This window comes from Paroedura picta, chromosome 3 (genome assembly GCF_049243985.1).
Source record: "Paroedura picta isolate Pp20150507F chromosome 3, Ppicta_v3.0, whole genome shotgun sequence".
NCBI lineage: Eukaryota > Metazoa > Chordata > Lepidosauria > Squamata > Gekkonidae > Paroedura > Paroedura picta.
The window spans coordinates 139,659,580-139,684,307 of record NC_135371.1 but is presented as its reverse complement, the minus strand read 5'-3'; the positions used below and the strand labels follow the sequence as shown (position 1 = coordinate 139,684,307).

The window sequence follows — 24,728 nt, the reverse complement described above, 5'->3', positions numbered from 1 at the left end:
TCCCAACCGTATTCTGCACTGTCACGCCACTTCTGGGGTTACTTGAAATCTGAAGAAAGTTTCTAGGGTTATGCAACGGTAAAAACATTGAGAAAAGCTACTATATGTAATGGTTGAGGAAATTCTGGTTCATGTGGATGCACATGAAAGGTTTTATCTTGAAGGAAACTTTGTCAGTTGCAAAAGTGCCACTGGACTCAAACTTCATTCTGCTGCTTCAGACCAACATGGCTACCCATCTGAGTCTGTTTGCTTGTCTGTTGCTTATAATAACTGGAGGAATCCCTTTGGCCTGTCAAGATGGAAGGTTTGTCAAGTTGATGTTGGCTGACCATTTTGCCTATAGAAAAATCTGAATATGTAAGAATACTAGCCCATTAGTTCTCATAAATATGTTATTACCCTTTTATGACAGGTCTTTGGCACCACTCGACAAATGAAGGTAACTTTGGACCAGCACATGGCTCGACTGAATGAGATCTTTGCCACTCGCGGTGACTATGTGCAGACCCTCAAGTTCATGCAGCAGATGGCAAGCAACATTGTCTTGCAGCTCTCAGGGCTCCCTGTCTGGGAGGATATTACTGTACACCTGTCCCAGGTGACTACTGAAATCAGTTCTGTGGAATATTACAGGTAAGTGAGAGTGGATGCCACCGAGGTAATGAGGCAGGTCTGATCAGAAGCCTTGGAAAAGTTGTTTTGTGTGTCCTAGTGTGTCCTCTTGAAGATAACAGGAACCAATAAAGAGCATCTTCATGGTGCAAAGGAAGCCTGCTAGATTCACAATACAATACAAAACAAAACCTTTAATGGCATTCACAATATACAATCGGTTCTGTAATAAAAGTCTAAAAAACTGTGAGGGAAGTTACAAAAGGCAAGGGAGCGGCAAATACAAGTAGAAGAAGCCAGTTATGTTTACTTCTTTACCCTATGGGACATTACTATAGATAAAAACTTGGCTACCTGTTCAGTGGTCTCCGAGCAATTATCGGTAAGCAGCAATTCAAGAGCCCTGCCACCTGAGCCATTAGGGAAGGGTAGAAGTGGGGAGATCATGAAACTGTAGCATCATCAGACAGGAAGTGGTACTCTCTTTCTCTCCCTCCGCCCATGGACTCAGTCTGGAGGCCTTGTGGCCTCTCTGGAGGAGGTGAGAAAATAACGGGACCTGTATAGGGAGAGAGAGTTGGGACCCTGCTGCCTCTTAGGGCACAATACTTGAGATGGTGTCCCTGGGCTGGACCTGGGGATGCCACTGTTATTTGAGTGCTGAATCGGGGAGCTTTAAAAAGTCTTCCTGTGACTGTTTCAGCATTTGAAAAGGTGCACTAATGGGGTGGGGCAAGAGAGTGTGGTCCCACCATGCTGCATTATCATCAAGTCCTGCGTTTTTTTTAGAATCTCCTGTTAAGTACTTGAATGGGAGCAGCTTCCCTGGGTCCAACCTGGGGATGTCATCATGTGCCCTGAGACTTATTCAGTGGGACAAGGAGCCATTTTCTCAAGATCATTAATTAATGAATTAATACATCTGGCCTCCCGGGGCTGTTGCAGCCTCCCAACCCTGTCCTGGGAGAGTTCAGCAGCCCATGGACCTCCCCCTCCCCCCCAAGAGAACCCACCAATTCACGTGGTGAGGATGCAACCCGACACCAACTCCAGCTCAAGTAGCATGCTGGCTCCAATCTCAGGGCAGAGCTTGCCCGACAGTCAGCCAGGGCTGCCATCTTGAGCCTTGGTGCAAGCCCAGGATGAGCCAAGCACCAGGCTCAGAGACGCTGAATGCCGAATACACTCCACTTGGGTGGGGCTGGCAGGGAATGGGGGTGGAAGGGCCCACCTCTGCTTACGAAGCAACTGGGGAATGTGGGGGAGGCCAATGAGAGCAGGAAAGGGAAGAGAGATGGCAAGAGGAGCCAACTGGGAGAGTGGAAAGGAAGCAGGGAAGGTGGATCTGGGATTGACGGGGAGGATAAAAGGAAATGCTGGGCAAGAGGTGGGGTGGCGATGATAACAGAGGAGGAGAAGGAGATAGGAGTGAACGGAGCAAAAGAGGAACTGGTGTGAGAGATAGGAGTACGGAGAAGGAGAGAGAAGGAAGAAAGGGGGGGGGGAGTGAAGACCAGCAGTGAGGAGAGGAAGGAGGAGAGCAGTAGCTGGGGCTCTGAACAGGAGCAAACTTGGCAGTAACAGCAGCACCCACAGAGTCCCCTGGAGAAGGAGGACTCTGAAGAGGAAACACCCTCCCCTCCACAGCTGAGGGTTGGCCCTACTCCAGACCCCAGGAGTGATGACCCAGCCAGAGGGAATACAAGGTGGCGGGCTACTGGGTATCACAACATATTTCTTTCACTATATCCCCCCCCATAATTAAGCCCAAACAAGTGGTAACCATATAAACTAAACTTGTTATTCTTGTTTGCTCCTTGGATCTGTCAAAAATCTTCAGTATGCGGTATGCTAATATACTGCTCACCTATGTCTGACGAAGGGTGCTTGCACTAGAAAGCTCACGCCTTGAATAAATCTTTGTTGGTCTTAAAGGTGCTACTGGACTCTGATTTTATTGTGCTCACCTATTTGTATTCATTGTATTTGAAGAAGTGTGCATGCACACAAAAGCTTATACCTTGAATTAAAACATTGTTGGCCTTCAGTGTGCCATCAGACTCAAACTATGATCTTTCAATGTATGTATTGTACATTAGATTCAAGCGGGTAACTGTGTTGGTCTGAAACAGCAGAACAACTTTTGAGTCCAGTAGCACCTTTAAGACCAACAAGTTTTATTCAAGGTATGATCTTCGTTGATCTTAAAGCTTTGTTGATCTTAAAGGTGCTGCTAGACTCAACATTTCTTCTGTCTTGTACATTCTTAGGTAAGTTGTTCAGAATTATGGTTTTCAATAAGTTGTAATGGCTGGAGCAGGGACATAGACTTCTCAGATTCCTGGAGGGGACACAGGGCTGAACCTGGTCAATGATCTATATTAAATAATTTAAATACGAAATTGTTTATATTCCCAAAAACTGTTTGCCAATAACAATTAATCAAGTGGGTTTTAAAATACAACTTTTTCATTCATAATCTTCTGAATCTCAGTGAAAGAAAGAAGACTGTGAGAGGAAGTCATGAATTCCTTCGCTGAGATAATTTGAGTAAATATTTCATTGATGTATGAAAGGAAATACTTCCTCCCCCTTTCTCTTTTCCTAACAGTAGGCTGATTGTGTGACTGGCCCAAGGTCACATACTGTGTTTCATGGCTGAGAGGGGATATGAACTCTGGTCTCCCCTGTTTAGACGAACATGCTAACATCTACACCACTCACAGACAGCTACTCAATGCGAATCTCCAAATGCATCTCAGAATCCACAGTAAACCCATAGTAAATACTGGCTTCTCAGACATCCTGATCTGAAATTATAAGAGCATTGATTTGGCTGAAGTAGGGTTCAGGATAGCAAAATCACTTCACTTTGTATATGTGATTAACCAGCTTTGCCCCCCCCCCCGCATGTACACATGCACAGAGATTTTTTTTTTTAAGTCTGTTCCCATATCTTCAGTTTCTGCTAATGCCGCAACTTTCAGGATAGCAAAATCATGATAACTTACAGCATTTAAGCTATGGGCCTCTTCTCCCTCTGCCCCTCAACACCAATGGCTAAAGACAAAAATATTGCTTTCATCTCCATTTCTTTTTCTCTAAAGGTGCAATTTCCAGTGTACCTAAATCACCTTAACTCCCAGTACATTGTCTGAATTGATGATCCACAGGTTGAAAGTAGGGCCTTTATTCATTCATTAGATTTTTACACCACCCATCCAAGTAGCCCAGCTCTAGGCAGTATACAACATATAATATAAATACAAATTAGAAGTAGACTTTGATTAACACAGTTAAAATAACAAAATAGCAGTTATGATTAAAATAGCAGTAAAACAGCTTACTTCCAAAGATCCCAATGAAAAAAATTAAGTAAGCCAGTGAGGAGTGCCAAAGTGAATGTCCCAAAGTCCCAGAGAAAGAAAGAGCAGTTGGCAGCCTCTTTATGAGAGGAGTGGATGAGACTCCACAGTTTAAGCCTAAGTAGCTTATGTGATGCTACATGGCAGAAGGGGGGGGGCACTGTCCCCTCCAGGAAATCCCAGGGGGCTTGAGCTTCATTTCACCTCACATAGTTTATGCCCCTGGTTGTAATATTCTAATGGGGGCCTAAAAATGCTGCTCTCCCCCCTTTCACTAGTGACCTCCAGCTCATCATTAGCCATACATGGTCATGTTGTTGTTGTTAGTTGTGAAGTCGTGTCCAACCCATCGTGACCCCATGGACAATCATCCACCAGGCCTTTCTGTCCTCTACCATTCCCCAGAGTCCAATTAAACTCACACTGACTGCTTCAGTGACTCCATCCAGCCACCTCATTCTTCTTTTGCTCTCAATCACTCCCAGTAATAGGCTCTTCTCCAGGGAGTCCTGCCTTCTCATGGGGTGGCCAAATATCATAGAATCATAGAACCATCTAGTCCAGGCCATCTAGTCCAACCGCCTGCTCTATGCATAATCAGCCCTAAGCATCCTAAAGCATCCAAGAAAAGTGTGTATCCAACCTTTGCTTGAAGACTGCCAGTGAGGGGGAGCTCACCACCTCCTTAGGCAGCCTATTCCACTGCTGAACTGTGAAAATTTTTTTCCTGATATCTAGCCTATATCGTTGTACTTGTAGTTTAAACCCATTACTGCGTGTCCTCTCCTCTGCAGCCAACAGAAACAGCATCCTACCCTCCTCCAAGTGACAACCTTTCAAATACTTAAAGAGGGCTATCATGTCCCCTCTCAACCTTTTCTCCAGGCTGAACATTCCCAAGTCCCTGAACCTATTTTCATAGGGCTTGGCCCCTTGGCCCTAGATCATTGTCGTTCTCCTCTGTACCGTTTCAGTTTTATCTACGTCCTTCTTGAAGTGAGGCCTCCAGAACGGCACACAGTACTCCAGGTGTGGTCTGACCAGTGCCGTATACAATGGGACTATGACATCTTGTGATTTTGATGCGATACCCCTGTTGATACAGCCCAAAATGGCATTTGCCTTTTTTATCGCTGCATCACATTGCCTGCTCATGTTTAGTTTACAATCCACAAGTACCCCAAGGTCTCATTCACACACAGTGTTACCTAGAAGCGTATCCCCTATCCAGTAGGCATGCTTTTCATTTTTCTGACCCAGATGCAGAACTTTACCTTTATCTTTATTAAATTGCATCTTGTTCTCATTTGCCCATTTTTCCATTGTGTTCAGATCTCGTTGAACTCTGTCTCTATCTTCCGAAGTATTTGCCAGTCCTCCCAATTTGGTGTAATCTGCAAACTTGATGAGTAGTCCCTCCACCCCCTCATCTAGATCATTAATAAATATGTTAAAAAGTACCGGGCCGAGCACCAAGCCCTGAGGTATCCCGCTACTCACCTCCCTCCAGTCTGATGAAACACCATTGACAACAACTCTTTGAGTGCGGTTCTCTAACCAATTCCCTATCCACCTAACTATCTGAAAATCCAGATTGCAGTCCTTCAATTTATCCATCAGAACATCATGGGGAACCTTATCAAAAGCTTTACTAAAATCCAATTAAACGACATCCACCGAATTTCCACGATCCAGCAAACCTGTCACTTGGTCAAAAAAGGAAACCAGGTTGGTCTGACAGGACCTGTTGGAGACAAATCCATGCTGACTTCCTTGGATCACCAAATTGTCCTCCAGATGTTTGCAGATCGCTCCCTTTAATATCTGCTCCATTATCTTCCCCACAATAGAGGTCAGACTCACTGGTCTGTAGTTTCCCGGGTCATCCTTCCTCCCTTTTTTGAAGATCGGAATAACATTTGTTCTCTTCCAGTCCTCCGGGACATCTCCAGTCCTTAAAGAGGTCCCGAAGATGATGGACAAGGGTTCTACAAGTTCTCCGGAAAGTTCTTTGAGCACTCTCGGTGCATTTCATCCGGCCCAGGGGATTTGAACTCATCCAGTGCAGCTAAATGCCTCTCGACAACCTCTCTATCCATGTCAACCTGCCCCCCAGACACTATCCTTTGGTTACTGCTATCTCTAGATGTGCCTAAACCCTTTGACTTGTGGGGAAAAAAACAGATGCAAAATAGGCGCTAAGCCTTTCTGCTTTCTCTCCATCTTCCATTAGAGTTTGCCCATCTGCACCCAACAGTGGGCCTATTGACTCCTTTACTTTACGTTTGCTCCTCACATAACTGAAAAATCTTTTCTTGTTACAATGGGCTTCCCTGGCCAATCTTAGCTCACTCTCAGCTTTGGCCTTTCTGATGATTGATCTACAGTGCCTAGTAACCTATAGGTACTCTTCTTTAGAGCTCTGTCCCTCCCTCCATTTCCTGAATATTTTCCTTTTCTTTCTTAGTTCCTCTTGAAGTTCTCTGTTTATCCAAATAGGCTTCTTAGAGCTCCTGCAATGTTTTCGTCTTTCTGGGATAGTCATTGATTGAGCATGCAATAGCTCTTGTTTGAGTAGCGCCCACCCTTCACATGCTCCCTTCCCTTCCAGCATTCTCGTCCATGGTATGACACTTATCATGTCTCTGAGTTTATTTAAGTATGCCCTACGAAAATCCAACATCCGCATCTGGCTACGAGCTTCCTTGCCTCCCCTTCTCAAAAGGAATTCTATGAGGACATGGTCACTTCCCCCTAGGGTCCTCACCTCCTTCACCTCATCCACCAACTCTTGCCTGTTGGTCAGTATTAAGTCCAGTATGGCTGAACCTCTTGTGGCGTAGAGTGGTAAGACAGTCGTCTGAAAGCTTTGTCCATGAGGCTGGGAGTTCAATCCCAGCAGCCAGCTCAAGGTTGACTCAGCCTTCCATCCTTCCGAGGTCGGTAAAATGAGTACCCAGCTTGCTGGGGAGTAAACGGTAATGACTGGGGAAGGCACTGGCAAACCACCCCGTATTGAGTCTGCCATGAAAACGCTAGAGGGCGTCACCCCAAGGGTCAGACATGACCCAGTGCTTGCACAGGGGATACCTTTACCTTTATGGCTGAACCTCTTGTGGGTTCATCTACCATTTGATAAATGAAATTGTCAGCCAGGCAGGTCAGAAAGTTGCATGACTGAGGATGCTTCGCAGAGTTTGTTTCCCAGCACACATCTGGGAAATTGAAGTCACCCATGATGACAAGGTCCTGCCGCTTGGATATTTCCTCAAGCTGCTCACAAAGATATGTAAAAAAATTTCATTCTCTACTGAAGGTTTCTGGATGGCCCTGGAAGGGTTTTCTGAATGGGTGGGAGTGAATAATCTGTAAACAGCCCGTGGCGCCACGGGCGCCACGGACTGTATAAAGGAGTAAGGGGTAGTGGGGAGGAGTTAGGGCGGGACCGGTCCGGGATAAAAACTCGGGGGGGGCCAATCAGGAGCCGCGAAGCGGCTCCTGATTGGCCCCTCCGAGTGTCAATCCCGCCCCAAGCAGACAATGGGGAGCCGCGCGAAGCGCGGCTCCCCATTGCCTGCTTCACTCGCTCGGAAAATGGCGGCCCGCCTGGTGAGAGCCTCGGCTGGGGGGTGGGCCGGGAAGCCTTCTCTCGGCCGGCGGAGCGGCCTCGCAGCGTTGTGGACGCTGCGAGCCCGCTCCGCCAGCCGAGAGAAGGCTCCAGAGAGCCTCGGGGGGGTGGATGGGTGGGGGGGGGGAAGGGAAGCCTTCTGCCGCCGGCCGCAGCGGGCTCACAGCGTCGTAGACAGAAAAAAAACCCTGTAAGAGCCTTTCGCAGATCCAAGCAGCAGAAAACAAAATCCTGAAGGAGCCTTTCCCAGCTCCAAGCAGCAGAAAAAAAAAACCCCTGTAGGAGCTCCAAGCCGGCACGCCCACGAGAGCTAGCAGAAAAAAAAAACCCTGTAGGAGCCTTTCACAGCTCCAAGCAGCAGAAAAAAAAACCCTGTAGGAGCCTTTCCCAGCTCCAAGCAGCAGAAAACAAAACCCTGAAGGAGCCTTTCCCAGCTCCAAGCAGCAGAAAAAAAAAAACCCTGTAGGAGCTCCAAGCCGGCACGCCCACGAGAGGCAGCAGAAAAAAAAACCCTGTAGGAGCCTTTCCCAGCTCCAGGCAGCAGGAAAAAAAAACCCTGTAGGAGCTCCAAGCCGGCACGCCCACGAGAGGCAGCAGAAAAAAAAACCCTGAAGGAGCCTTTCCCAGCTCCAAGCAGCAGGAAAAAAAACCCCTGTAGGAGCTCCAAGCCGGCACGCCCACGAGAGCTAGCAGGAAAAAAAAACCCTGCAGGAGCCTTTCACAGCTCCAAGCAGCAGAAAAAAAAACCCTGTAGGAGCCTTTCGCAGATCCAAGCAGCAGAAAACAAAACCCTGTAGGAGCCTTTCCCAGCTCCAAGCAGCAGAAAAAAAAAAACCCTGTAGGAGCCTTTCACAGCTCCACGCAGCAGAAAAAAAAAGCACCTCCTGGTGTCCCCTGGGTCCTAGCGCCCATTGCATTCCTGGTTGCAATGGGCTTTCTTGCTAGTTTTTACATATTTTTAAAATTTGTTAAACATTATCAGGCGATATGACCATGTATGGCTAATGATGGGCAGGAGGGGGGCCAGGGGGTCATGTACTCAGCTATGCTTCCCAACCCTATTCTGTGTCATGACACCACTTCCGGGGTTTCTCAAAGCCTGAAGAATGTTTCATGGATTTCTCAATAGTAAAAAAAGTTGAGAATGTCTGGAGTAATGGATCAAGTTTTTGTGGACGCATCTTTAGGAGTTCTCAGGCTGAGGGTGGGGAATCTGCATTCAGGAGGATGCAGAAAGGGCTGTTACCAGCGTTCTCTCTAAGCTGTGTGTGTGAGCAGCTGCTCACTAACACAGGAAGCCCCTCTCAGCAGCAATGTGGAGCCTCACAGGGTCTTGCATGGCCCATTGCCCCTTTTAAGATTACAGCAGTTATATTCTGCGTCTCTCAGCAGAGAAAAATAATAGTAATGAGAACATTTCCCCCCTTAGATTGAATAACTTCTAACTGGACATAGCAGTTATTGTTTGTCCTTTCTGCATTTCATCCCCCACAACATGAGCAGGGTACGCAACTCTAGCACATAGCTCATTCTTCCATTCAACAAGCTTCTGCATTATTATATCATTTTTAAAAAATGATTGGGAGGGGAGCTTGCTGTAACTGCATGTTTTCAAGCTTGGTTTTTTTCCGGCATAATGAGGACTAGAACTTCAGAGCATTCATAAATACATCTACAGTGAATATTGTGCTCCCACACACATAAATAAATCATTGTGGCTTGACATGCACAAAAACATGCCCCTGCCAAAAATCATTGGTACTTCTTTTGTAGTGCATTGTGGAAAATGCTCAGGAATATATCAGTCTTGGGTGTTGATATGCCCTCTCCTAGCTGCTATCAGTGCCCCAATGGTTAGGATTTCTGCAGGTCTGTGTGAGTCCTAACAGCTTCCTCTCTCTCCAGGTGGCTCTCCTACCTCTTTCTGTTCATCCTGGATTTGGTCATTTGCCTTATTGCTTGCTTAGGGCTGGCTAAACACTCAAAATGTCTACTTGTTACGTAAGTATTCACTGCTAGTGAATTTAGTGTTTGACATAATTATGTGCATTATAGGATCTAGGTGTTTGACATTGCATGGAACTGGAGACAGTGAATCTGTTCCAGACAAAGGCTTAAGTGTGTGACTTACCTACTTTGCTGCTCCAAGAAGAAATATGTTCTTACCTAGGTGGTCTTTATGGAGCAATGTCATGCTTTATGGAGCAATGCCTACCTACGGGACCGCTTGGTTGCTTATGCCCTCCACAGGGCCCTTTGCTGTGCGGGTGCAAACCTACTGGTAGTTCTGGGCCCTCGGGATGTTCGCCTGGCCTCAACCCGGGCCAGGGCTTTTTCGGCCCTGGCCCCAACCTGGTGAAATGAGCTCCCGGAAGAGCTAAGGGCCCTGTCGAAGTTAACAGCTTTCCGCAGGGTCTGCAAGACGGAGCTCTTCTGCCAGGGCGAGCGGTCCTGACATTGGATCTGGGCTCCCTGGGTTCATCTGAGTGATCTGATTGCCTCACTCCCATATTAGCAACCTGATGTCCCTTGGCTACCATGGGGCGGTTTGGGGGTGGGGGTTAGTGGGAGTTAGTTAGTGCTCACCTGTTGCCTAACATTGGTAGTGTGGATTGGTTTTAATGGTTTTAACTATGGGTTTTATTGTAATTTTTATCTTGTAAACCGCTGTGAGCCAAAGGGAATGGTGGTATAAAAGTTTGATGATGATGATGATGATGATGATGATGATGATGATGATGATGATGATGATGATGATGATGATGATGATGATGCTTCCTGTCTTGGCTTTCTAAAATGAGCTATGACACACACACACACAAACCCAAACACCAGGAACTGGGGTTCATCTCAATGCTGGTTCCGCCGGAGATTGCAGAAATGGAATAATATAATCCTTTCTCCCCATACCTGTTGACCTGTTTCAACTGTATCTCCACAGATTTTTTGGCCTGGTTGTCTCCTTAGCAACCTCTCTTCCTTTGCATTTAACTGTTTCTGTGTCCAGGCAAGGCTAATGGGTCAAAATGTGAGATGAGCAGATGATGGATCACTGAAGATCCCCGTCAGTGTGGGGCCATGGCTCAGTGGCAGGGTGTCTGCTTTGTATGCAGGTTCAGCCCCAGCATCTCTAGTTAAAAAGCACCAGGCAGTAGGTGAAACCCTGGAGAACTCCTGCTGGTCTGAGTAGACCATACTGACCTCAGCTAGACTTGGAACTGAGCAACCTAAGTTAATTTCCAATTCCTCCTGCACTCTCATTGTGTGACCCTGGGTAATTCCTACCTCTGTTCTGTATCTGGGTGTAATAGCGGCCTGCCTCAGAGGGTTGTTGTAAAAATTAGTGTGACAAAGATTATATCATGGAAAGTGATAAATGGTGCAGGCAGCTGTAGGATTTCTAGTCCCTAGACTTGTCTTCCCAGGAAATCCCACTTCCATGCTCTCACTGTCTGCCTTTCGTTCACAGGATGCTGTGCTGCGGGCTGTTCACACTCATTCTCAGCTGGGGCTCCTTTTCAGTGGATGTTTCGGCAGCTGTGGTAAGCCCAACAGTAGTTGCTTGCTTTATAGTAACCAGTTGGATCAAGCTGTGTTCACTCTTAACTGCTTGAAACCATAGCTCTTGGTGCATTGTGAGGGCTTTGGTGTAGTAGTAAAGCATCTGTTTTGCATGCAGAAAGTCCTGGGTTCAATCCCGTTATATAAGAAACACTAACAGAGAAGGTGGCTGAATTTTTGGCCACAGTTCTGCAAGATAAAGCTTGCACCTTCATGGAATAACTTGCCTCTTATATTCCTTAAGGATGGTGTCTGCATACTGATTTTCCCTCTAGTTAGTTTAATTAGCAACTAACTTTTCATTCTTATTTTAAATGTCCCATAAATGTTTCATTTAGTTTAATTCATATTCTAGTTTTATCTTGTTACAGCCATTGTTCCATGTTTGGGTTTTATTATTACTCTCACAAATACATGTTTGTTCCAAGGAGTCTGAATATATCTGATTATTACCGTATATACTCGCATACTCAACATCAAGAAAACGAAGATCATGGCATCCGGCCCTCTCAATTCATGGCAAATAGATGGGGAAGAAATGGAGATAGTGACAGATTTTATTTTCCTGGGCTCCAAGATCACTGCAGATGGGGACTGTAGCAAAGAAATTAAAAGACGCTTGCTCCTGGGGAGGAAAGCTATGGCAAATCTAGACAGCATCCTAAAAAGCAGAGACATCACCCTGCCAACAAAAGTGCGTTTAGTCAAGGCTATGGTATTCCCAGTTGCAATGTATGGCTGCGAAAGTTGGACCATAAGGAAGGCCGAGCGTCAAAGAATTGAGGCTTTTGAACTCTGGTGCTGGAGAAGACTCTTGCGAGTCCCTTGGACTGCAAGGCGAACAAACCGATCAGTCCTAGAGGAGATCAACCCTGACTGCTCTTTAGAAGGCCAGATCCTGAAGATGAAACTCAAATACTTTGGCCACCTCATGAGAAGGAAGGACTCCCTGGAGAAGAGCCTAATGCTGGGAGCGATTGAGGGCAAAAGAAGAAGGGGACGACAGAGAATGAGGTGGCTGGATGGAGTCACTGAAGCAGTAGGTGCAAACCTAAATGGACTCCGGGGAATGGTAGAGGACAGGAAGGCCTGGAGGATCATTGTCCATGGGGTCGCGATGGGTCGGACACGACTTCGCACATAACAACAACATACTCGCATATAAGCCGACCCGCATATTAGCCAAGGCACCTAATTTACCACAAAATCTGGGCAAACTTATTGACTCGCACATAAGCTGAGTGTGGGAAATGCTCCATCATCACAGGCTCTCCCATCCAGCATTGCCATTCCTTTTGCTATTGAAGGCAAAAGGAAAAAAAGATCAGAGTCCCTCAGTCAAACCATTGATGTCCTACAAGCTGCCAGAGCAAGTTCAGTTTGCAGTACACTTTGCAAAAGGCAATGCAATGAGTGGCTGGCTGGAGCAGGCTTTTATTTCAATTACCATATATACTTGCGTATAAGCCAAGTGCTTGGGTTATTGTTACGATGCCATCAAAGGTTTTTGATTTTTAAAAAAGAAAGAAAAGAAAGTCCAAACTATAGGCAGTGTGAAAGACCCTGTGGTCCTGGAGAGCCACTGACAGTCTGTGTAGGTAATACTGACTTCGGCTATCCAGTATTCTGATTTGGTCTGAGACAGCTTTGTTTGCTTCTGTGTATTTTGCATGCCCCCACTCGAGCTAATGGAGCCACCATAGGATTCAAGCTATGCTTGTTCCAGTCCCCTTGGTGTAAGGGGGCCAGCTTGGTGTAGTGGTTAGGGGTCCTGACTTCTAATCTGGTGAGCCAGGTTTGGGCTTCACATGCAGCCAGCTGGGTGACCTTGAGCGTGCCACAGCCCTGTTACAGCTGTTCTCACAGAGCAGTCCTGTCTAAGCTCTCTCTCAGCCTCACCTGCCTGACAAGTGTCTGTTGTGGGAAGAGGAAAGGGAAGGCGATTATAAGCCGCTTTGAGATGCCTTCTGGTAGAGAAAAACGGCATATAAGAACCAACTCTTCTTTAAGAAGCACAGTTGTTCCTCTGTTAGATTTTGGAACAGGAAATTAGGCATGTAGCTCCTTTTTTGCCATTTATAAACTAGTTCATTCCACTCTTTCAGCATCATCAGGGAGATCCCATTGATCAGGAAGTATTTCCCTGTTCTTGCAACCAGTTTTCACTCTGCTTTCACCTTCTACCACCACCACACCTGAGGCTGATTTGTGCCTCTCAAGCATGATGCTAGAAGTACCTCTTTTATATGTGTAAATGTTAATGCAGGAGAGACAGTCAAAGACAGCATTAAAAAAATCAAATGCTGCTTCTATCAATGCACATTCATAATTCAAGTAGGAAGATACTACAGTCAGTGTAAGCCTCATGTGTGAAAATGCTTCCTAGTCCCATTTCCAGTCATCACAGTGGCTTTTTTCTCATGCCAATGCTTGCAGGGTACCAGTGATTTCTGCGTAGCCCCGGACAAGGTCATCCTGAACATGACACAAAGTGGCCTAAGTGCAGGTAACAAGTTTTGCTCTCGACATATCTGTGTGAGTTACCCAAACTCTGATTTCAGAGCCACTGGCTAAAGGGAAACAGCACTGGCAACAGATTATGGAACGCAGCTACCAACCCTGTATAAACCAGCGTACTTCCCCATAGGATGTCTCTAGAGTACGTAATGCGAGAGCAGATTTAAACTGTGGGGATATAAGCTTGACCATGTTCAGAGTGCACAAAGCCATAGCTCTGCTTACATCAGAGTTGACATTCATTTTAATAACACGAGGCTCAGCTTGAAAGGATGTATTCTGAGCTGATTCTACAGTTGACCCCGCACTTCCTTGTTGTATTTGATGAACTTGGAAGGGAGGTGCACTGCTGATACTTCCCTCCCCCCACATCACTTCCAAGTGCTGAGTGCAAAAGCAGCTTTTTACAGCCCACTGGGGTACAGCTATCATACTGGGCCTTTTCAATGGAGAAATCACTCAAGGGAGGGACTAGTTACCCCTTACATGCCCACTGACCACTGTCTTTCAGATACACCCAAAACCATTTCATATGCTCGTGGGCATTTGTGTGCATTACTGTTTGTTTAGGGTTTTTTTTCTCTTCTAACCAGGCTCTGAAACTACAAAACAAAACAAAAAAATCCCTTGTACCCATTGACTACAAAAAAAAAAAAGATGTACCCATTGACTGTGAGAGGAGGAGTGGGATTTGCAGGGGAGAAAATCACTGGACACAAGACCAGTTAAGCAACTCCTTAGCCCATAAATTCTGCCCTCTATAGAGCAAGATCAATGGCTCCCCCCTCAGGTCCCGCTACAATATCTAGCGCACCCTTGTGAGCTGACTGTGGGAGGTAGGAGGGATCTTGCCATCTCAGTAAATTTTGGATTTGTGCTGTTTTCAGGGTGGGGTTTTTTGGGATTTTTATATGTAACCTGCCTTGGGTCCAAGGAGGAAGGTGGGCTATAATAATTTTCAATAAATAGATAGATAGATAGATAGATAGATAGATAGATAGATAGATAGATAGATAGATAGATAGATAGATAGATAGATAGATAGATAGATAGATAGATAGATAGATAGATAGATAGATAGATAGATAGATAGATAGATAGATAGATAGATAGATAGATAGATAGATAGATAGATAGATAGATAGATAGATAGATAGATAGATAGATAGATAGATAGATAGATAGATAGATAGATAGATATTAGGTGACAGGCATATGGTTGACAGTAGAATGACTTATCTGGGGAGGATGTAGCAGCACCCTTAATGAAAGCTAATATTCATATGAAACTACAGTGTCTTGTTTTCGGCTGTCTTGTTTTGGACGTGGTCACTAGCTTTCCATTTTCAGGTGGGCATTTAACAACATGTGAGCCTCTTGGCACAAACCGAAGGGATTTGGGAATGTTCAGTCTGGAGAAGAGGAGGTTGAGAAGGGACATGATTGCTCACTTAGAGGAGGGCAGGGAATGCTTCCTGCTGGCACCAGATAGTACCCACAGTAATGGGTTTAAACTCCATATAGAACAATATCGACTAGATATCGGGGGGGGGGGGGGAACAGCCAGAATAGTTCAGCGGTGGAATCGGCTGACTTGAGGGGGTGAGCTCTGCCTCACTCGCAGTCTTCAAAAAGCATCTGTACAGATACTTATCCTTGATGTTTTGGGCAGATCCTGCATTGAGCAGGGGGTTGGCCTAGATGGCCTGTATGGCCCCTTCCAACTCTATGATTCTAAATATGCCAATCATACCCAGTTTTACACCTCTGTTATCAAAATCCCCTTGGTGATGTAGTAACAATCTTGAGCAACTGCCTGACTACTGTGGTTAAATGGCTGAAAGCAAATAAAAATATACTAAATCCAGAAAAGACAGAAATGATGCTGATTGGGAAAGCAGATGTCTTGAAGGACCTTGTGCTACTCCTTATCAATGCTGACCTAAGATCCTTGGGGTGATACTGCATCCCTCATTACTGCTAGAGAAGCAACTTAGCATGACTGCAAAAATGCTCTTTTCCAATTCAGTCAATTACAAGATGGCCCCCTATTGACTTGGCTAATCTGGCAACATAGATCCATGCCGTGGTAACATTGAGACTAGGCTACTGTAATGCATTCTTCCCTCAAAGGCAATTTGAAGACTCTGATTGGCACAGGATGCCACAGCTTGGTTATTATCAGAAACTAGGTAGAATATGCATATCACTCCCACTCTGCAGTCACTCCATTGGCTGCCCATCAATTACCAGATGCAATTCAAGGTATTGACTAGAATATACAAAGCCCTTCATGGCCTTGCTCCTGAGACCAATTTTGGAGAGGGACAGTTTGCAAATCCCAAAATAAAATAAATATCCTGGCATGGGCCAGTCCTGGCTCATGACAGAAGCATTAATCTAAACTAAGGTTACTAAAGCCATGTGAGTGGCACTATGACTGATGCTTCCCTTTGGTGTTTATCTTTGTAGAGATAGTCCACTATTACCTGTACTGCAGCCAGAGTCTGACCAACCCCTTCCAACAGGTATGTACCTCAAGTTCTCTTGTAACTGCTGGCATCTCTAATTAACCCATACTGGGCAGGAAAAAAAAAGATCATTCCAGGAATTGATGTAAAGTTCTGGTTCATCTTCAGTCTTCTGCTCAAACCCATATTGGAACTACGCTTGCACAGGCCACCCATGGAAAGTTGCAGCCATGCAAAACAGGCTACAACATGGTTGCTGGGGAACCCTTGAGTAGAGAGATGCAGCTTCTGTAGCCTTTGGGAGTCTGTTATTTGGAGTGTTGTTGAGTAATTAAGATCTGGCTTCCATGATGTGGAGAAGGCTGTCCTTGACCTGAGCAAGCACGATCAGTGGTTAAGAGTGATGGACTCTAATCTGGAGAACCAAGATTTGATGCTCCACTCCTCCACATGAAGCCTGCTGGGTAACTTTGGGCCAGTCACAGTTCTCTCAGAAGTCTCTCAGCCCCACCTGATCTGGGGAGAGGAAGAGAAGGAAATTGTAAGCCACTGAGTAGAGAAAGCCAGTGTATAAAACCTAACTCTTCTTCGGTCTCAAGCCACTGACACACTCCAGTTTTAAGCATGGCCTGATGGGTCAAAGCTTGGCTTATTGTGTGCTGTTCTTTGTTTACAGGCTCTGACCATCTACCAGCGTTCTCTCACTACCATGCAAATCCAGATTCAGGGCCTGATGCAGTTTGCTGTTCCCATTTTCCCTTCTGCTGAGGTAAAGGGCACTGTGTGACCATCAGGATCCATCAGTGGAAATTTTTGAATATACATTTAAATCTGGGTATCTAAAAAAATGTACTTTCTTTTGGGTTAGGACTGTTGGAAGAGGGACATAGCATGGAGAATGCCAGAATCTGCTGTAGAGAGACTGAGGTACTGGCAAGCAGGAGAAAGAATAAATCATGCAGTTAAGAAGGGACAGATGCCCTCGACATAAAGTAGGATAAGGGAACGAGGAGAACAAAGGGTCTGGGTTGCAACTATCCTGGGAACAGTCTCTCCATGACATGGGAATAGACCCATGACTCCATAGTGAACCAAATGCTTTGTAGGAAGTGCCAGGTTCAATCCCAGGCATCTCAGTTTTAAGAGAATTGGATAGTACGTGAAATGGAAGACTTGTATTTGAAACTCCAAAGAGCTACTGCCAGTGAGGATAGACTGTAGTGGCCTTGATAGACCAATTAGTCTGAGTCAGAAGAAGGTGGATTCATTTGGGTGATCTTGCAGGTTTATAGAGGTCGGAGCCCTGACCATGATTCAACATATCTCGAGTAAGTCATGCCATGTGCATCTTCCTGTCAGTTAAGCTCACTGGTGATCTTAATTTTAAAGGAATTACCTGCCCTGATTTTCGGAGGCTAGACCAGTCAGCATCAGGTGAAGGGATTTTCAGTTGTGGTACCAGACATGTGAGATGCTCTCATAAGAACATAAATAAGCCTGCCAGATCAGAGGTCCATCTACTCCAGAACAGTATTCTATTCAATTGCCAACCCGTTGTCCTGAAGAGACAAATAAACAGGAGACAGATCCAGTAATCAGACATTTGCTGCCTCTAGATATGAAGGTTCCCTTCAATCAGCATGGCTAGTAGCCACTGATAGACCATGAATCCGTTTAACCCATTGAAGCTATCTAGCTCATGGCCGTCCGTACCACTGCTGGCTGTGAATTCCACAATTTAATTACTGGTAGAGTAAAGAAGTATTTCCTCTTGTCTATCTTGACTTTATTTCCCAACAATTTCATGGAGTGCCCCCAATTTCCAGCTTTATGGGAAAAGGAGGAAAAACTCCTCCTATTCACTCTCTCCACCCCATGCATAATTTTATAAATCTCTGCCATGTCTTTCTTTAGCTCTTGTTTTTGTCACCTGAAAAGTCCTGGTTTATTCAGCCTTTCCTTAACTGTCAAATTGTCTTGGTTAGCCCTCTTTTGTAATTTTTGTAGCTCTGCAATTTCCATTTTGAACTAGAACTGCTGCACTACAGCTTTAAAACAAGGGCATTACAGTATTTACAATTTTATTTCTGATCCCTTTCCTAATAATACATAGTATGGGGTTTTTCATCATTGCCTCTCATTGGATCAACATTTTCATTGAGCTTTCCACTACAACTCCAGAAGCCTACCTTGGTCATTTGTGGAGGAGTCGTCGTTTCTTCTTTCTGTTCCTGCTGCCAGTGTTGCTTCGTCCTTCTGTTACTGCTGCCGGTGTTTACTACCTTTGGGCTACAGGTTGATGCTTGGAGCTGCAGACTGCAGACCAGGCAGGCCTCGCCTACTGAGTTAGCGGGCACTGGGATTGCTGTGATTGGCTTGTTGCCAGCTCTCCGTGAGCCTGGCCCTCTCTTGCCCCTGCCGCTGCTGTTGCTGCTGTCGACTGTGCTGGGAGAGTTGGAGCTGTGGTCCGGAGGCCAAACCCCCACCGCCAGATAAATGGAGGAGAACGAAGGCGAGGACGCTTCCACTTTAAGATCTGAACTGGGAGTGAAGAGTTGGCTCCTTTGGACACCACCTAGTGGCGGCCGGAAGAACTACAAGGACTTGGTCCAGCTGAGAACCGCCTCTGCACCATCTGGTGGCCAAGCGAAGAACACCTGCCAACTGTATTTTTTGTGGTTGCCTGGACTGGCCATTCTTCGATATTAGGGGGGGGGGTTAGTGGATAGGGATTTTTACCCAGAGAGAAATAGAAGTTAGGGCAAGACCAGTAGGGCGACCTGGAAGGACCAGGAGCGACCTGGAAGGGCTAGAGAGAACCCCTTATAGGCGGGATCTCGCCCCTAGAGTGTAGCTCCTGCCTCGCCAGCTGCTACTTAGATTAGGGTGGACGGGAGGGGAGGGCTGGGTGGGAGTAGTACTAGGGAAGGGCGGGCTAGGGTGGGTTAGTGCAGCTAAGCAGGGGGGGAGAAGTATGCAGGAGGTTAGTGGTTTGTTCTCTCTGGGGTGCGGGAACATGGAGAGAGAGGTCCAAATAAGGGGGGGGGCTCGCACTGGGGTCGGGATTCCAACGATCACTGGCCAGGGGCGCTATGGCTGGGGGAGGAGGTTGGACAAAAGAAGAGGTGGAAGCACTGGTGTCCCGTATAGGACCCGGCCGTGGAGACATGGCCGGCGCCCTGGGTGTGCTCGATCCCCTTCTAACCTCCGTCCCATCCCCAGGAATGTGAGGGTGGAGGCTAGGGTAAAGGGTCCAACATTGGTCTTGTGCAACGCAAGGTCGATTAAGAACAAGGCCTCGACTCTGCAACACTTCATCGTGGAGTTGAAGGCGGACCTTGCTTGCGTGACCGAGACCTGGGTGAGGGAAGGCGAGTCAGCGGCCCTGAAAGAACTAGCCCCACCAAAATACTCGGTCCTTCACCAATCTCGGACCCACAAGAGGGGAGGGGGGGTGGCAATTGTGGTCCGGGAGGTCCTCACCTGCAAGGCTCTCCCAGCGCCGGAAATCAGTGGAGTGGAGTGTGTCGGTATTGGATGGGACTCGGTCGAGAGTGTGGCTATCTGGTTGGTATACCGTCCGCCCAACGCGCCGCCAGATGTCCTGCCCCACCTGCTGGAGGCAGTGGCCGCCTGGGCGTTGCAGTACCCCAGGCTTCTGATCCTGGGCGACTTCAACGTCCATGCAGACGCGCCCCCTTCAGTCCATGGCGGAGACCTGGTGTCATCCATGGCGACACTAGGGCTTTCGCAATTTGTTGCCGGGCCTACACATCACGCCGGCCACACACTCGACTTGATTTTCGGCGCTGGGATAGAGATGGATCTGGATACAGCTGTAGCTGTGCCGTGGTCAGACCACTATGCCCTGCGGGCCCGGCTCAGGATACCACCCCCCCCCCAGTTGGGTGGCGGGCACATTCTAGCCTGCCCGCGGAGACTTATGGATCCAATTGGATTCCGGAATGCCCTGCGGGACCCGATGCCTCCTGGCGACTCACTAGCGGCTTTGGTGGCGGACTGGCAGTCCCGCCTGACAGCTGCTATAGATGAGATCGCCCCTAAACGTCCTCTCTGCCCTCGACTCAAACGGGCTCCCTGGTACACTGGGGACCTACGGGAGAAGAAAAGGGAAGTGAGTCGACTGGAGCGAGTGTGGCGGAAGACTCGCGACGAAGCTACGAGAACATCTTATCGCACGCTTATGAGGGCGTATGAGATGGCGGTGAAAGTGGCAAAATGTGAATTTTTTGCCACGGAAATCGCATCCGCAAGCTCTCGCCTGGCCCAATTATTTAGGGTAGTTAGATCCCTTACCGCCCTTGAGGGGCGCCAAAATAATAGCAAATTGGAACTCGGCCGTGAGGCATTTGCGAGCTATTTTGCGGACAAAATCTCGTCTCTCCGCCACGATCTTCCCGCCACAGTTAATACAGTAAACGAACTGGAGGCCTGTTGGCCGCCTTTGGAGGTGACGTTTGATGGCTTCAGACGGCTCTCTTCATCCGAAGTGGACAAGTTGCTAGGCGCGGTTAGGGCGACCACTTGCCCCCTTGCCCCCTGTCCATCATGGCTCCTCAAAGGAGGTGGCCAGAAGATAGGAGGCCAGCTCAGGGATATTATCAACCTCTCCCTGGAGTCCGGGGAGTTCCCTGAGCAGCTGAAGGGGGCAGTGGTTCACCCTCTCCTGAAGAAATCTACGCTGGATCCGCGGGACCCCGCCAGCTATCGCCCAGTGTCGCACTTGGCGTTCCTGGGCAAGATGGTTGAAAGGGCCGCGGCAGACCAGCTCCTGGCATTCTTGGAAGAAACTTCGGCATTCGGTCCATATCAGTCTGGCTTTCGACCTGGTCCACCGCCTTGCCGGCACGGGGATACGGGGCACAGCATTACGCTGGATACGCTCCTTTCTCCAGGACCGGACCCAGAGGGTTGCAGTGGGAGATGAGTTCTCGCGTTCCTATAGACTCCCTTGTGGGGTCCCTCAGGGTGCGGTCCTCTCCCCCACATTATTCAACATCTTTATGCGCCCTCTGGCCCAGCTGGTACGGAGTTTTGGACTGGGTTGCCACCAGTACGCTGATGACACCCAGCTCTATCTCCTCATGGACGGCCGCCCGGACTCCCCCCCGGAACCATTCGCCAGATGTTTGGAAGCAGTGACAGAATGGTTCGAGCAGAGTCGCCTGAAACTCAACCCCTCCAAGACGGAGGTCCTGTGGCTGGGACGTAGGGGGCAGGACCAGGTAGCGCGCTTACCCACCCTGGCAGGGACGCAACTCACCATCACGTCCCAGGCCAGGAACTTGGGTGTGGCCATTGATGCCTCCCTGACTTTGGAGGTGCAGGTCAAAAAAGTAGCGGGCCAGGCGTTTTTCCACCTTCGCCAGGCCCGACTATTAGCACCCTACCTGTCCCCCGAACACTTAGCCAGTGATCCATGCAACGGTCACCTCCAGAATAGATTTCTGTAACTTGCTCTACGCGGTCCTTGATCCTTCCCTTCCCTTGTCCTTGATCCGGAAACTTCAGCTAGTGCAAAACGCAGCTGCTAGGGTCCTCACTGGCACATCTTGGAGGGCCCACATCCAGCCAGTGCTGAGGCAGCTGCACTGGTTGCCAATTGCTGCCTGGATCCGGTTCAAGGTTCTGGTTCTAACCTTCAAGGATTTACGGGAGTTGGGACCCACATACCTGAGGGACCGCCTATCACCCTATGCCCCTCGCAGGGCCTTGCGCTCTGCGGGTGAAAACCTGTTGGTCGTTCCCGGCCCTAGGGAAGCACGCCTGGCCTCGACCAGGGCCAGGGCCTTTTCGGTCCTGGCCCCGACCTGGTGGAATGAGCTCCCGGGAGAGCTGCGGGCCCTGCGGGATCTTTCAACGTTCCGCAGGGCCTGCAAGACGGAGCTCTTCCACCAGGTTTATGGTTGAGGCCGGGGCTGATAATAGATCTATGCCTCCCCCGGGGACTCGGGTTCTGGACCCGAAGCAAAACATCATCAGGACCTCCTCTCCACCCGCTAGTAGTGGGAGGGGGGGGGGAGTTGAGCTGCCATTCTTGCCATGCTGGCAATATTGGCAATGTTATTATTGTTTTATGGGGTTTAATGGGGATTTGCGATATTGTTACCCGCCACGAGCCGCAAGGGAGTGGCGGGCTATAAATCTAATAATAATAATAATAATAATAATAATAATCTCTTTCAATCTCAGCCTAAAGTTAGGATTTTTTGTTCCAATATGCATATTTACATTGAATTTCATTTATTGCATTGTCTCCCCATCAACCAATTTAGAGAGAGCCTTCTCTAGCTTTTCACTATCCTAAACATTCTGGTATTATCTGCAAAACTGGATACCTCACTATTCACCCCTAGATCATTTGTGGACAAATTCATTCCCAGCAGCGATCCTAGTGGGACCCCAACCTCTGTCTTCCCTTCATTGCAAGGAGTGGTGAGAAGTGCTGACAAGTTGCAGCTGACTTACGTTGACCCCATAGGGTTTTCAAGGCAAGAGACAAACAGAGGTGATTTCCCATTGCCTGGACTACCTTGGTGCTCTGGACTCCTGGACTCCTGGACTTCCTTGGTGCTCTGCCATCCATGTACTAAATAGGAATGATCTGACTTAGCTTTGGAGAGCTGATGAGATTGGGCTAGCCTGGGCCATCCAGTTGAGGGCTCCATTGGAAGATCTGCCCATCCCCATGGCAACATGCCTGGCCCCAAACCACTTGAATTTTTAAGCACTAGATGAAAACTTTTTTATTTGCTCAGGACATTAAATTAGCCACGTCAAATACAGATTTTTATACATTTGTAGCTTCAGTTTTCCTTTTGATCAAGGAAATTACCCAGTAACCTTCTAGTCCATGATTCCAGTATGCAAAGTTGCTAGACAAAAGATGGAGATAACAGTTAACAGGGTAAGTTGTCGGAGGCGGAAGATTCTTTTTAGGATTGTAGGAAGAATACTGGTCTGTGAATTCCACTCTGATACCACTTGAAAGCCATCCTACTGAATATGTTGTTCTGTTCACTACTGTCAGCCTTTGTTTACGCCAGCATCCTTCCCCACTTTTCGTTATCTGCAGAAAGACCTTCTTGGTATGCAAAAGCTACTCAATTCCTCGGAGACTAGCCTTCACCAGCTAACTGCCATGTTGAACTGCAGGGGCCTGCACAAGGTAAGCAGAAAGGAAAGGTATACAGGGTAATTTTGGAGTGCAAACCGTTGACAAACGACTGATTATTTTCTGCCCACTGCTTACAGGATTATCTAGATGCCTTGGTTGGGATCTGCTATGATGGGGTGGAAGGCTTGCTGTACCTCATCCTGTTCTCCCTCTTGGCTGCCGTGGCCTTCACCACCATCATCTGTGCCATACCACGTGCCTGGAAGCATTTAGCCAGCAGGTAAGGTGGTGAATAGTCTGCCTGGGGAAGGCCCTGATAGAAAAGACCATTGCCAGTTTTGGATGGTGGTTGTTTTCTTCATGGTGGCATAAAATGAAAAATTGGTGTGTTATGGTTTTATTTTCTATATATCTGTGCTTGCTTCTGCTACATTTGATCATGGATAGTGTCATCAGAATTATGAGCTAATCTTTTTATTCTGCCTTGTCCAAAATCACATCAAGGATTCTGAAGAAGAGCATCCTAAATACCACCTAATGGGGATCCTCCATTGGACCTTGAGGTTGCCTACTTAGAATGCTCCTGCATGATCTCCTGGAAGCAGTTAAGGAAGCACATGAGTCTGCTGCCTGGTAACAGACCTACATTTCTGTAGGCTTTATGTGCTTATCGTGCATGTACCAGGTATGCAAGCAAGCAAGTAGGAGAGAAGGACCAGCTAAAAAGAGACCCTCAATCCTTGCCCATGCATTCCCATGGTTTAAAACATTGCCTTCTGCTTACCTCTCAAGTTCATGAGATCCACAGGTCCCACTGCCAACATCAAGACAGAGTTGGATTCACATTAAACTGTTGGGGTATTTCCATGCTTTTGTATCATCTGTGAATCAGCCTTTGGGTTCTGCCTCTTTAGAGAGAATTAAATCTGTGGGTTTTTTTGTCACAGAGAAGGGGGAAAGAAATGTTGGGGGAAAGAAAGTGTAATCACTTTGTCGCTATTACATATTGATGCTTGGATAAGAAACCCTACAAGAAGGGGATCTCTAAAATGCTAGATTCTGTTGCTTCCACAGCTTCTTGACAAGAACGCTATACTGGTTTGGGTTTTATTAGTGTCAGTCAACATTTTTCTGTAGATGAAACCATTTTGTTGTCAGGACACCATCATTTTCTGTTCATGTTGGATTCTCTTGGCATCTTGCACCTAGTCTTGTTCCTTTGTTTCTGCCTTGCCCCCAGGGACCAGGAATATGATGACATAGATGAAGAAGACCCTTTCAACCCACAGGCCAGGCGAATTGCTTCCCACAACCCCACACGTGGGCAGCTTCGTAGTTTCTGCAGCTACAGTAGCAGCCTGGGCAGTCAGACCAGTCTCCAGCCTCCAGCACAGACCATCTCCAATGCCCCAGTGTCTGAGTACATGTGAGTA

At 47.3% G+C, this 24,728-nt stretch overlaps 1 protein-coding gene across 3 annotated transcripts in view; it reads left to right on the top strand.

The window, feature by feature from the left end:
* The window catches only part of TTYH2 (tweety family member 2), a 104,737-nt gene that overhangs the window by 66,468 nt on the left and 13,541 nt on the right, over positions 1–24,728 (top strand). For all 3 annotated transcript variants that reach the window (XM_077328286.1, XM_077328285.1, XM_077328287.1), the window contains 9 exons: positions 416–636; positions 9,514–9,609; positions 11,078–11,150; positions 13,606–13,675; positions 16,159–16,214; positions 16,834–16,926; positions 23,254–23,346; positions 23,433–23,575; positions 24,536–24,721. In XM_077328286.1, the coding sequence (XP_077184401.1) occupies positions 416–636; positions 9,514–9,609; positions 11,078–11,150; positions 13,606–13,675; positions 16,159–16,214; positions 16,834–16,926; positions 23,254–23,346; positions 23,433–23,575; positions 24,536–24,721 (1,031 nt within the window). The remainder of the gene's footprint in view (positions 1–415; positions 637–9,513; positions 9,610–11,077; positions 11,151–13,605; positions 13,676–16,158; positions 16,215–16,833; positions 16,927–23,253; positions 23,347–23,432; positions 23,576–24,535; positions 24,722–24,728) is intronic.